Source organism: Anomalospiza imberbis, chromosome 25 (genome assembly GCF_031753505.1).
Source record: "Anomalospiza imberbis isolate Cuckoo-Finch-1a 21T00152 chromosome 25, ASM3175350v1, whole genome shotgun sequence".
Lineage (NCBI taxonomy): Eukaryota > Metazoa > Chordata > Aves > Passeriformes > Viduidae > Anomalospiza > Anomalospiza imberbis.
This window is the reverse complement of record NC_089705.1, coordinates 5,602,760-5,616,776: the sequence shown is the minus strand read 5'-3', so window position 1 is coordinate 5,616,776 and position 14,017 is coordinate 5,602,760. Positions and strand designations below refer to the sequence as shown.

General features: G+C 56.3%; 2 protein-coding genes across 2 annotated transcripts in view; one reads left to right on the top strand and one right to left on the bottom strand.

Annotated features, from left to right (window-relative positions):
• Positions 1-14,017, bottom strand: part of CAP1 (cyclase associated actin cytoskeleton regulatory protein 1) — a 139,639-nt gene that overhangs the window by 91,657 nt on the left and 33,965 nt on the right. The gene's annotated exons all lie outside the window — the stretch shown is intronic.
• HEYL (hes related family bHLH transcription factor with YRPW motif like) lies at positions 4,288-12,865 on the top strand. The gene is made up of 5 exons (XM_068172880.1): positions 4,288-4,479; positions 7,881-7,947; positions 8,324-8,407; positions 8,860-8,941; positions 10,318-12,865. The coding sequence occupies exons 1-5, from the start codon at positions 4,400-4,402 to the stop codon at positions 10,983-10,985; spliced, it is 981 nt and encodes a 326-aa protein (XP_068028981.1). The 5' UTR covers positions 4,288-4,399; the 3' UTR covers positions 10,986-12,865.

Here is a 14,017-nt window from a genome sequence, read left to right as displayed (position 1 = left end):
CACCCTCACCTTGTCTCCATTACCCTCACCTTGTCTTCACCACCCTCACCTTGTCCCCACTACCCTCACCTTGTCTCCATCACCCTCACCTTGTCTCCATCACCCTCACCTTGTCCCCACCATCCTCACCTTGTCCCCACCACCCTCACCTTGTCCCCACCACCCTCTCTGTGTACCAGACAGGAGCAGCCCAGTGTCCAGTGGCAACAAGTCTTCAGTCCTCTCTGTGAGGCCACAGGGGAGCCCTGATCTCAGGGGGCTCCTGGACACACAGTGACTCTGTCTGTGGGCAGATTCGGTGCAATATCAATTATCACTCATTGTGGCTTCTCTGTAAAGCAAGTGGCCAGTGCAGCAGCATCATTATGGGTGGGGAAACTGAGGCATGTCAAGGGCCCAACCCACTGTTTGTGCCTGATGCTAAACCATCAGGATGTTCTGCTGATTCCAGAGCAGGATGGTGATCCTGTCCCTGGCTGTCCCTCAGCCCCACTGACCTGGTGACACAGAGTGGCACAGACCCAAGGGGACAGCAGCAGCTCCAAGGTGTCCCAGCCGTGAGCTCGGCAGGTGCAGCCTCGTGGAGCTCCATCCCATGGGATTGCAGGGCTGAGCCACATTCCCAGACCTGCCATGGGGCAATAGGTGTGAAGACACAGACAGCCCTGCCAGGGTGGTGAGGGCAGCGCCGAATTCCAGCTCCAGGATCTGCCCTGTCCCTGCCTGGGGAAGGGTGAGGCCACGGGTTTGTGGGAAAATGTTGTTTTTCCCTCCCCTGGACTGCCCGTAGCAGTCGCCTGGGCGGGCTCTGGATTGCGTGGGCCAGGGAAGTGGGGGGGAGTTTGCAATTGTGGTGCCTCTGGCTTGGAGCAGAGCCACGGCAAACAATCCTCTCCTGGCCCTGCTCCAGATCTGACAGAGCACGGAGGTGATACCGTATTCATCCCTCCACGCTTTCATCCCGAATCACCTCCTGAAAGCCCTGCCTGGTTCCCCCGCCCGTGATGAATCTGCTTAGCCACAGAGCGAGGCAGCCTGTCCACAGCCAGGAATCCTGTCCAGCATCCCCGTGAGGCCTCTGCTTTGGAAATTACAGCTGTGGCTCTGGCAGGCGGCGGCGGCGGTGGGACCTGAGGTTAGGAGGTGATGTTGACTGAAGATGTGAGGACAGGGCATTCCAGGCATGCACGGGGTTAAACCAGAGGTGTCAGTTCACGGGGAGGTAACAGATAAGTCCTGCTCCTCGGCTGCCTCTGGCTTTCCAGAAGCCTTGCCCTCCCTCCCACATTCCAGCTGCTGCAGCTTTTCACAGCTGGCCGCTCTCCTGGGACATTTCCCAGAGCTGGGAAGGCGGGAGGGGAGGGAGCAGCAGCGTGGTCCCAGCGTGGGAGGGGGGCTGGTGGCTGGGCTGACCATTGCCCCTCCTGGGACACTCAGTCTGGAGACCTTCACCCTCAGGACAGGCCCGGCACAGGCAAACCGAAGCAATCCCAGGTCCCTGGCAGGGATCCACCCTCAGCCCTGGCCCGGAGAGTTTTTCCTGCTGTAGGGAAGGGACATCAATCTTTGCAGCTCACTTATTCCTTGGCCTCTGAAGCAGGGTAGCCAATTAGTGCTGGGTGTGATGGATGGCTTAGCCCCGTCCTCGTGACACCCATCCTCTGGAAACAGTTCCCACCGCGGAGAGGCACGGCCAGCCGGAGCGGGGGACAGCTCTCACCAGCTCCTGAGTCCCTGAGGGTCTCCCAGGGGTCCCAGGGATGGGGACACGCATTGCAGCAATGCTCGCTGTGATTCCAGAGGGGAAACAGCCCCGAACACGGGGCCAGCGCTGTTAATTCAGGGACTGGGGAGAGATTTCCTCTGATAATTCCCTGGCTTGGCTGTGGCAAAGCCCGGAGCTCTCCAGGGAAGAGCAAATCAGCTCTGGGCAGAGGTTGGTCACCCACTGCTTGTGGCTCTGCTCTCAGGGTCACGGTGCCGTGGGAATTGGCTGCAAAGATGCCCAGTGAGAGGCCAGGAGGGGCAGAACCCCCATTTCTGCACCCCAGCTCCCCTTGCCCGCAGTGGGGGAGGTCTGGCTGCTCCCTCCCGTGGGACATGGGTGACACTCCTGAAATCCAGCTCCCGTCACGCAGCTAAACTCGTTTAATCCTTCCCTGTCGTCTCCACTGAACCGGCCCGTGAGGGGTCTCTGCTCGGTCTGGGGTGGTTCAGATGTCCCTCACAATCCCCCCGGGGATCCCTGGGGTCGATTATAAACGACTCTCCAGGAGCACAGGCTGGAGAACAGATCCGATTACAGGAGAAGTGGGTTTTGGGGCCCCCGCTCTGTTCATAATGAAGTGTAATCCTAGAAAAACATGTTGCCAATTACACTTCAATTGAACCCAGATAATGATGCTTAGACAGGGCCCAGAAAAGATGGAGTCTGGACAGTGAATTCCTTCCTAATGGAGAAGAAAAGTGTTCCTCTGTGGCAGGTCTGGGCTCGGCTTGGTTCAGGCTCGCTGTGATATGAGCAAGAGCCTGAAACAACCAATCTCAGGATCCCATTTAAATGGTTTTATCGGTGGAAAGAGTATTAATCTCTCAAAAACACATGTTTATGGGAAGTTTGGTTTGGGGATGTATGTGTTTCTAACTGAAATCACTTTGGAAAGGGAGGAGGAACGGGTCTGAAAACTGCTAAAATAACACTTTTCTAATTCTTCTGGTTCAAAGTAACTTTTCATTTGGAAATGTAAGCTAATAACAGCTCGGCTTCTTGACCACTTCTCATAGTGAAAACAAAACAGCAGAATGAGAGTAACAAAGTGCTGTGACCTAAAGCACGGGTTTCACTCCCTTTTTTCAGTTTACAAACACTGCCGAGATGTCAGTTTTCCGCTCCAGCCCAGGACGGCTGGTTCAGGTCCCCGCTGCTTCACTTCAGAAGGGCGGATGGTGTGGTTCAGTCCCAAAAACTGCTCGGTGGGGGGGTCCGTGCTTTGCTCAGCTGGGGCAGGCGTGGGCGAAGGGCAGGCAGGAGCTGGGATTTGGCTTTTCCGGAGCTGCTGGCGAGGTGCTGGGGAATTGCAGACACCTCGGTGTTGGCGGCTGCAGCGTGGGTGAGCTGGCAGAGATGGCTGAGGGAGATAGGGAGCACCCCAGGAGGCCACGGGAGACGGGTGGCTTGGCTGGCCCGAGCGGCGACGGGGCTCTTATCGCCGCCACGGTCTCTGCAGAAGGGCTTTGGGAAACCCACGTGTTGCCAGATCTCAGCGCCGATTATTTTCTTCAAAATAAAAGGCATTATTTTCGTACTGGGAACCTCCACTTCAGCGCTCTCCCTCCTCCCCTCTCTCTGTCTCTCTCCCACACGCACACGTTTTTTGCTGCCTTGGGGGATTTTAGCAACGCAGGGCTCTGAAAAACAGATTCCTGCCTCCTTCCTGCAGGAGCGGGGAAAGGGAGATGCTCGCTCGATGCTGGGCTGTGGCTTAAAGTTTCCAGCTTTGTGGAAAGAGACCAGAAAACAGCGATTCATCCCAGCGTTAGCCTAAAGTTGGGCTTCGGCCGTTTTGTCTCCCGGGGAAGGTGTCAAATGCCCTGGTGAGCTGGCACTTGAAGAGGCTCCAAGGCTGTGGGAGCGTGGCAGGAGGCCGAGCTCCCGGCGGGACCACCGCGCTGCGGTGCCAGGCCTGGCCCGAGTGCGGTGCCACCGCTGCCACCCCGGCCCTCGGCGGTGGCCGCTGATCGATGCCAGCCGAGGGCCCTTTGAGCGGCGTCCTCAAACAGCGCCGCGCTCCGAGGGAGCCGCTTCCCACCCGAGCCGTGAGCCTGCGAGGTGCCGGGCAGACATGTGTGTGCGTGTGGGGCTGGATGTTGATTTTTCCCTGAAACAACTCAAGGCTTTATCAGTCCCATCTCTTTCCCACGGTTTTCTGTTGCCAGTGAGGTCACTGGTCCCTTTAAACTGGGGCTGAGGCCAATGTGCAGCGGGTGGAAGGGGGGCCGTGGGCAGGAGGGGGGGACATGAGACGGTTCACACAGACTGTTCCTTTTACAGGAAGACTTGGGATTTCGACCAGCGAGCGGGAGGAGGCGGCGGGGCGAGGAGGGGGGGCCCTGGGAACCGGGGAGCGCCGGCGCGGCCGCGTAATCCGTCACTCCCGGGAGATGGTGGCTCATTAACCCATTACCCGGGAGGTGGGGACGTGCCGGGAGGGAGCCAGGGAAGGAGAGCCGGGGGTGGGAGAGGCAGAGCGGGCAGGGGAGGAGCCGTGCGGGGCCGGAGCGGCGGAGCCCGGGCAGGGACAGAGCACTGCCCCGAGCACGGCGGGCAAGGACGGCGGCGGCCACCGGGGCCACGCGTGGGGCAACCTCGCCGAGCCCACCGGCCTCTCCCCACGCCAGGATGAAGCGGCTCTGCGAGGAGAGCTCGTCCGACACGGAGTCTGACGGCACCATCGACGTGGGCCGGGAGGAGGAGTACAGGTGAGGGCAGGCTCCGTCCCACGCGGGTTTCTGGGGTCCCGGCACCGCTCCCCGCCAGCTGCTCGGGGCGGCAGCGCCCGGTGCCTGCCTGCCGGGGCACGGCACGGGAAGGGCACCGGTGCTGCCACTGCCGCACCGGCAGTCCCTCGCACCTCGCTTAACCCCTCGGGCTCGGGCTGGTCCTGCGGGGAACAGCAGGATGACCCCAGAGTGCTGGGTAGGGCTGGTGCTGGCCATGGGGCTGACCCCCAAGGAAACCGAAGTGGCCATGCAAGTGTTAAAGCTGCGCTGGGAGCTTCAAGAGAATCCCGTCAAAGCCAGCGCGGTGGCCTTCTCCTGCCAGGTGGCAGAAGGGCACTGGGAGCCCGTTCTCTGCACCCCGACATGGGGCAGCCCCCCCAGAGCAGAGGCACCCACGCTCCTGCGCTCCCGGCAATCCGAGGGCTCCCAGGGAATGTGGAAGAGACGAGAGGTTTTGCGCGAGAAAAACGCTTCTGCTGTGCTGATGCATTCGTAACGCAGCAGCTGGGGCTGCGATGTGTTAGGGAGGGAGCCCGAGCAGGGAAGCGCTGCCCCGGTGCCCCTGGGCAGTGCCGGCTCTGTCCCATCGCTGCTGAGCTGCACTTTCGGCTCCGCGGCTTTGCAGTTTGTGAGGGAATGGTGAGGACAGGACCCGTGTGTGGTTCCCCAGGTGATGCCCTCAGGCTCCCCTGGCACCAGGCATCCCCAGCGATGCCCGGTTCCCAGGCTGGGTCAGCCCTCCCAGGCTCTGAGGGTGCAGATGGCACAGGGGATGAAGGAAAGGCTCTGTTATTTGTTCCCATCCAAAAATCAGCTGCTTTTGAACTCTTGTTTCAGTAGCCAAGTGTTTCCACTCCCTCTGTGTCCAGCAAGGCCTTGGATTAATTCATTCCCTCTTGCTCTTTGGTATCCTGAGTGGAGAAACTGCCTGGCTGGTGCCAAGTTCAGCTTCTCATGGGACTAAATTAAGGAATCTGCTTCTGATACAGTCGCAGCAGAGTCGGGCACGTCTTACACAAAATGTCCTGCAGAAATTCCCCGAGCCCTTATGCGTTTCCAAGTGCATCAATATTTAAGCTGCTTTCCTGCTGCAGCTGAAATGTATCTCACCTCTTCACATCAGTGCAGCACAGAGTCCACAGGACCCCAAGGGATAAAATACTGGAATTGTCATAATATTTTATCTCAGTGACCAGTAATGATGAACTTTTAATCTCCCTCTGGTGCTGCTAATGTGTTTGTCTTCTCGAGCCGGTGGTGGAACCAGGCTGGCTGTGATCTGGTGATATTTGTATAGGTGGATGTTGTTCCTCATGTCACGCAAATCTACGGCCAAAAGAGCTGTTCCTGCCCTGCTGAGGTCACACCCCAAGTAATGCCATCCTGCATGGGATGCTGGTGCACCCAGAAAAATCAAACATTTCCAGGTGGGAAGTGAGGAGGAGTGATTAGAGCAGAGAGAGGCTGCCTGGCTGGGGTTCCCAGCCCATTACCCATCGGTTGAGTGCTTTGGGCAAACCAGTTTCCCTGTAGTGAGGGGATGAGTCACGCCGGGTGTGAGGCTTGGATCGGTTTGTGGAGCAAGTTTAGGCTCCGGGGTCACTGCAGAAGTGCAAGATCTGCCCAGTTCACAGCCAAAGTTATGCTGTGGATGATAAAACCAAGCAAAGAGCAATGCAGAAATGTTAATCACCAGAGAATATACTCACACCATCTTTTATGTGGTTCAAATCCACCAGAAGTATTTTTAAAATACATTTTGTAGTGAGATGGGTGTTGATATCCACATCTGGACCTGAAGCTCACCAAGAGCAATGCATCCAGACAGCTCTACAGAGTTTCAAAAATCCCTATTCCTCTTTGGGTGCCTACTTTGCATTTCCAGGTGAATTCAGCACCTACCCCCTGCACCTAAAACACCCATGTGTCCATACAGAGCCTGTTTTCACACCAAACTTGCTCATTCTGTGTGTGTCTGTGTAGCTGGCGACGCGTGTTAGTACTTGTGGAGCCAGCCAGCACCTCTGCCCAGAGAGAGCCCACCCAGCAGACATTCAAATAGGGGACTTGTATGGAGACGAGCAGAGCAGGCAGTAGAAGAACGTGTTATTGTGTAAAACCACTTCTGAAAGCACCTCGCTTGGGCCTATTTTTAATAGGCTGCGCTGGGTCGGCTCGCTGCAGACAGCAGTGTCTGTGCAGGAAAATCCTTAACAGACTCTTATTAAAATGCTTTGTCAAACTGAAGAACATTAGGATTGGGGTGAACCCAAGTGCCCCTTTCCCAGATTTGGGTGTCTGACACCAGCTCTGGTCCCTGCGGCGCGCTTGGCTGGCCGGGATTGCAGGCGGGTGCGTGTTCACATCCCTGCTCCGAGTTTCGTAAGGCACAGAAACAGCCCTGAGCCAGCTGCCCTTTCCAGAGGGACAAACCCTGCCTGGGGGAGGTGGGAGGTGGCCCAGCCAGCCTCATCCCCCTCCTCGGCCACAGGGTCTTGCTGCAGGGAGTTTCCCACGCCCGGTTATCCATGGTTATGGAGATTTCACCTCCATGGGGACCTAAGGGTTGAACTTTGGTCCCTCTGCATGTCTAGTGCTGACCTTTGGTGCCTTTAGCTGGGCAGGCACAGGGTGGGTTGTGAGGCCCTGTTCCTTAGACTGTCCCCACGATGTCCCTCGTCCCCTGGGCAGAGCTGTGAGCCAGCAGGAGGGTCCCTGCTCTGTCACCTCCTGCCAGGTGTCCTCCCTGCCCAGCTCCCGGCCCCTCTCCGGATGGTTCAGGGGTGTCCGTGAGTTCAGAACATCCCAGCCCACCCCGAAAATTGTGGTTTGGGAAGCGACTCTGTGGGAAGCCCTCGGAAACCACATCAGTGCCACCACTGGCCTCACCCTGAGGAGCAGCCAGCCCTCCCTGGGTGGGAGCTCGGATCCCAGAACTCAGATCCCTCCTGCTATCGCGGCTCCGGGATGCAAAGCCCTGCAGACAGGGCAGGCTCAGACACGAGAGACGGGAGGTTCACACATGGAGGAAGAAAGGCCATGACTCCAGAGCTCAGATCGTTGCTTTCCCAGCTCTGTGGAGATGCCATCACAGGTTGGGATGGAAGAATTGTGCTTGGGAGTGGGTGGACAGTTTGGTGCAGAAATCTGTCCCAGGCTGGTGGGAGATTCTCAGAGGGAAGAGAGTGGGATTGAAGTCTCTGCTTTGCTCCCCATCCCCAATTCCTGAGCTCTGTGTTCTGGGTAAAAATGAGATGGGAACCACAGAAGACATTTTTTGGGGTGGGGGGAGGAAACCGCAGATGGCAAATGTGTGTAGAACATATGTGCAACAGAGGTTGCTCTCCAGCCAGAAATGATCCCCTCTCCTCCCTTTCCAGCCATGTTTCCAGGTCTGTGTCTCCCACCACGACATCTCAGATACAAGCCAGGAAGAAGAGGAGAGGGGTGAGTGTCCTTTCAGGGCAGCTGTGTCCCCTGGTCAGGCTGACCCTGTGTGCCAGGGGTGTCCCACTGTGTGCACTGGGGGGCTCTTGGCCCATCCTTACTGTTAAAATCACCTTTACACCGCTCCTGCTGCACCTCCTGAAGAAGTCTCCCCAAACCCAATTTTTTCCCCAGAGATTTGGCCTCAAACCTGGCAGAAAAGGGGAGAGCCATTTCACCTGGGCTTATCACACCAGTCCACGTTTCTTCACTCAACTTCTGCACCCCAAAACACTCACACACACGGCCCTTACAAAGCACCTGGAGGGCTTTAGATCTGTGAGCTGTGCCTGCAAGTGACTGTGGTTTCTTCTGTCTGCTTGGAAATCTCCCACAGATCATCGAGAAGCGGCGCCGAGACCGCATCAACAGCAGCCTCTCGGAGCTGCGGCGCCTGGTGCCCACGGCCTTCGAGAAGCAGGTGTGTGTTTGTGGGAGCCCCTGGTGCCCCCCGTGAGGCCTGCAGGGTTTGGGGTACAGCCCCCAGAATGAGGAAGTCTGGAGCAAGGCTATGCCTTTCTTATCCTCCTCACTCCGGGGCGTTAAGTAGGTGGTGGAAATGGGGCGGTGAAACGATATTAGCAAATATTCAGGAGCCCTGGGGAGGATAAAATCAATCTAGGAAGCGTTTTGCAGATATGAGGAAGCACAGAAATGGGGATTTTTTTCAATCGGCATTGGGAAGGAGCTCTTTTTCCTGCTCCCTTGATGTAAAAAACAGAGCCCTGGTGGATGCCCTGTGGCATTCTGAGCACTCCTGGGCTTCAGGGAGGTTTCAGGGAGGAAATCATTGGCCAGACCTTAGCTCCTGAGAGGCACAAAGCCCTGGACCATGAAATGACAAATGGCTTTTCCTTTCTGCTCCCAACACAGGGGTCTTCCAAGCTGGAGAAGGCAGAAATTCTACAAATGACAGTGGATCACTTAAAAATGCTTCACGCCACAGGAGGAACAGGTAAGAACAGCTCTTATGAGCACATGGGTGAGGTCAAGGTGCAAACCTGGAGCGAAAATTCCCCAGCAGCAGCAGCAGCAGCAGCAAGCTGCCTCCAGCCAGCTCTGCCTGCTTCCCAAGGGAAATACCTTTTCAGGGAGGGCAGACGGGCATTTTCCTTCAGATGGGTCAGCATCCCATGCATCCATCTGGGAGACTGGGGTATGTGGGATGGCAAACCCCCAGCTCCACAGGGACAGCAGGGGTGTCTCAGCCCCTGCTAAAAGCTGTTTTGCCAGAGACTCTATTCCTGCTCAGAAACGGAGCCCGCTTCCAGAAAAACCATATTAAACTCTTTACCTCCTCCCTGGGATACATTTCCTGCGGAGGCTGGATTCTGCATGAGGACTCTGCAAATAAACAAGGCTTTTTTTTCCTTTTCTGTTCTTTTTTTTGTGTGTGTGTGTCTCTTGGTTGTTATAAGAAGAGACAGGGAGCCCTGTGCAAAATCCAACAAAGGTTTTATTTGTACTGAGACTTCAGTACAGACCCTCTGTCCTGTTCCAGTTAACAGGATGGAGATCACAGCTCCAGTAAAGAAGCCTCTGGCTTGCTTACCACCCAGTTTTGGCTTGCTGGGGACATTGCTGGCATCCAGGCTTTGGTTCAGGGCTGTAACTTGGTCTGGAACATTTGTTTAGATATTCAGTTTGACTGCACTGCAACAAAGGGCTGCATTGTCACGCGAGACCCCATCAAGCACAGTGGTCCAGCGCTTCACTGTGCTGTGACATTCTCTGCTTTATTGCTTATGGTCTCATGAAGCTGCAAGTTGGGAGCAGAAGCCTGAAAATCAGCGGTTGGTTGCTGATTTCTGTGGCTTCGAGCTTTCTCAGCCCAGCTGTTTTGGTTCTGCCACTGCCCTGTGACATTGCTTTAAAGGCAGTGTAAACTTTGGGAGCCAGGCAGAGGGAAGTGGTGCTCAGCTGTGCGTTGAGGAGACACCGTCCTGAGCGGAATATCCCACTGGCAAAGGCAGCCCAATCCCAGTGCCCATCTAGCCCACGGCCACGTCTCCAGCATCACTGATAGAATCCAATAGGGAAAAAAACCCTTCCTTCCTGAGCACAGCTAATGAAACCTCTTTCTGGTCTCACACCAGTGGGAGGCTCCCTGACCCTGGCGGGTTTATCCCGGTGAGATAACCGCAGATGCCGCTCTCATGCACACAAACCTCCAGTCCCTTGGGACACCCACTTGGCTGCCTGCTTCAGGAATATCACACGGCAGCAAAGTGCCTCAAGTGAAAAACACAGTGCATTAGAGAGGGTAGTGAAATCCAGGCGCATTCCTAAGCTCTGCACGGTTTTATTGTCACCCATGTCTTCTCCCTCCAGGCTTCCTGGATGCCCGGGCTCTGGCTGTGGATTACAGAAGCATCGGCTTCCGTGAGTGTCTCACCGAAGTTGTCAGGTACCTGGGCATCCTCGAGGGCCAAAACGCTGCCGACCCCATCCGGCTGCGACTCCTCTCCCACCTGAATAATTACGTGGCAGAAATGGAGCCTTCACCCGTGGCCACGTCCCTGCTGCCCATCCAGACCTGGCCCTGGTCCTTCCTGCACGGCGCCGCCGGCCCTGTGCAGATCCCCAGGAGGGAGGCTGCTCCCGCTCCGGTTGTTTTGACTGCATCTTCCCTGGCTTACCCCAGCCCTGCAGTGAGGCCGGCCCCTCTCCGCCGCGTCCCCGGCGAGATGCTGCCGTCCCGCCGGAGCTTCCTGGCCAGCAGGATGGGCTCCTCCAGCCGGAGGGCCCGCGGCGCCAGCTCGGCCGCAGCCGTGCCAGCCGTGCCCAGGATGCCGTCGCCAGCGGGAGCACTGAGAGAGGGCTCGTCCAAGAGCAGCCAAATCGCCACATTCCTCTTCTCCCCAGCCTCTGCCGGCATCCCTGTGCCGCCAGCTTATGCAGCGCCACCCATCTTGGGCGCTGCCGCGCAGGGACCAGGGATCAGGGTTGGGACATCCAGGATCTGCCGCTCCTGGGCGACGGAAATCGGGGCTTTCTGACCCTCCCTTCCCCTCCGGAGACAGGAGTTCTCCAGCGCTCATCGCCCGCAGGGCTGAGAACAAACTCGGTTGAAAAGGCATCTTTCCTGCTTTGCAGAAGCCAAGGATCCATAGAGAAAATTCTCTCTGCTCTTCCCTCCCTCGTTGCACCACCCTCGTCGCCTCACCATCACATGTCCTCTCCCTCGTGATGCCTGCAAACGTAAATCACATCCAATTCCATGCACTTGTCTGCACGAGGCCACGCTCCAGACCCTTCTGGATACAAGGGAGTGGGCACACGCAGATCCCAACCCCGTTCCTCCTCCAGCAAACCCCTCTGCAGAACCCAGCCTTGCTCTCCTTTGGAAAACAGCCAGCCTTGAAATACTGTCTTTATTTCCCCGGGGACTCGGAGCTGCCAGCCAGACTTGCTCGTGCCGATTCCCCGCGACACATCCCCCAGCTGCAGCACCTAATTTTGGTGTGGTGGGATGAACACAGCTCACACCCCTTGCCCAGCACTGCTGGCACCCACAAGGCAGGCTCCAGGCCCCCCAGCTCCCGAAGAGAACTGGCTGCCTGCTAATCCCTGTGCTTTCCTCTCTGCATTACCAGCTTTTCCCACTTATGTGCCCTTAAGGTGGAGTGAGGCAGCGGCTTAGCAGGGCTCGTTCCCACAGCCCGGCTGAGATCCCGCCGTGGCTGCAGGGCCTGTGCTGGGTTCCTGGCACAAACCCTGCTGGAGCAGCCGGCCAGGCCACCCGGGCACAGCCCCTGCCCCGCACCGAGATGTGAAGAGGTGAGACAGAGGATTTCAAAGGGACGCCTGTCACCGAGGGCAAGGCTCTGACTGCCAAAGTGAGAAGAAAATGCCTTTCCCTCTGCCAGCCGCCCTGCTGGAGCTGTCTCTCCTCCACCCCCTGCTGAACAGCCGTGTCTGCAAAGGGGGAAAATGGGTTGGAGCAGCCTGAATTTGAAGAGCCTCCCTCGTTCTCGCTGAGCCCAGCATCCCTCACCCTCCCCTCCCACAATGTCTCTGTTTTCTTTCTCCAGCACTATGTTTGGGTCTCACACCTCTCATCCCCCTCCCTGGGCTGGGACCAAAACCCACTGAGGTGTCACTGCACTTGTCCCGAGTCCTGAGAGCTCTCCCTGCCTTGCCCTGTGTGCCCCTAGATGACTGTCACAGCAGACCACACCTCTGCTCCTGCAGCTGGCCTCCCCTCCTCTCTTCTTTGGGCCGAAAGAACAGAAGCTTGAAGCTTTCAAGCCACCCTCCCGTGGTGGCAGGGCAGGGTGTCCCAGTGCTCCCCCCAACCTGAACAGCTCCCTGCATTTGTGCCTTGACTTGCTGGGATACACGTGCAGAATATTCTGGACCCAGCTGCATGCCCAACCCTTGCCCACCTCTACAGCACTCCTACACGGAAAGAGAGAAGAGGTCAGTGCAAAGAAAGGTAAAAAAGAGGGAGAAGATCTCTTTTGAATGGGAGAAACTCTTCCCATGCCTCAGGTCAGAGGTGCAGCCGGTTGGGCTGTGTGGATGAGCTGTTGTTTTCCTTCCTGCAGATGGTATCTGCCATGTGCATGTCAATGTATGTATCTGCCATTGTTTGGGAAGTGAGCCCCTCCCAGTTGTTTTGGTGGAAGTCATCGCACTTAACACACAGAAATGCCTCTGCTGCTTCTCACCCTTGTCCTCAAGTGCCGGAATCAGCCAGGAACAACATATTCCTTTTTAATAAAGTCACAGGAGGGAAATCCTCGTGGACCCTGGCCGTTCCTGCAGCTGGTTTGTGCACTAGAGCTCACGGCCTCACTTTACCCTGTGCAGTGCTCTTAGATTCACGAGCTGTGACATCAGCAAAGGTGTCAAATAAAGTCTTTCAAACCCCTGTCCTGGTTGTGAAATTTAGTGTTGAAGTGAATCCCATCTGCTCATCCAGCCTGCCTGGATCACAGAAGGGACCTGGGAAGGTCATTGATGAGTAATTTTGATCCCTGAAAAAAAATAAAGGTAAGATGCAGCTTTTAAGGTGATAGCCCCTCTGATTCTTTTATAGCTCTTGGTCATTCTGGCCCCAAGACTTTTTACTTTGGAAAATGAGTCAAAATCAGATGGGTATTCACCGAGGCTTGCCCTGAGATTGGCAATAACCCGTCACTTGAGAAGAAATAATTTCATTTAGGGTCTACAGAAGTGTCAGGGAACAGATGGGGTCTGGCAGAGCCTTGCAGCCAGACTGAGGGCTCGCCCTGGTCTCCTGACCCTTTGCAGCCAGGACCAGAATAACCCCTGTGGCATCTCGCTGTTGGGAAATGCTTTGGACTAAACAAAGAGCCACAGCTGAGAGCCTGTCTCTGTTTTGAAAAAAGGACCAGTAAATGATCCCTCTTCGTGAAAGATGCTTGGGAGAATTTTACTGGGGAATGGTGGGAATTCAACTTCCTTTCCCATAACTCCTTCTCGCTGCAAAATGCCTTTCAAAACCACCCATTAATCCCTTCCTTAAGTGCTGTGTGGGGAATTGCTGGAAGGGAGCAACTGCAGCTGTGATGGAGTAATGCAGCATCCGTCTGGAAGCTCTGGAAGCGGGGAGAAACTTCAAGAGCAATAATAGGGCTATTGATGACGGGTCGTCCCGCTGGTGCCTGGGCTGCCCTGACCCGGCTGGAGCTCAGGGCTCTGCTGTGACCTCGGCCAGAGATTGGAACCAAATTACCCTCCGTGGGAGGCAGGCACACAAACCGGCCCCGCGGGCTACAGCGCTAAAACAAAACAGAGACAGTGGGGAAAAAAAAAACAACAAAAAAAAAACCCCAAGAAATAAAAAAGCCAACCCCCACTTCCTCATCTCCGCAGATCAAATGGGAGCCAGGGCGGGTGGAAGGGCATGGGTTCAGGCCCGTGGGGTTTTCTCCCCACAGCAACACGGTGATTACAGAGCAGTAGGTCGGGACTGCAGCTTCATTTAATTTTCTTTTCCCAGGGTTTTCTTTAGCCTAAACTCTAATACATCCTGGCAGCTTTTGATCTACCCTGCAGGGGA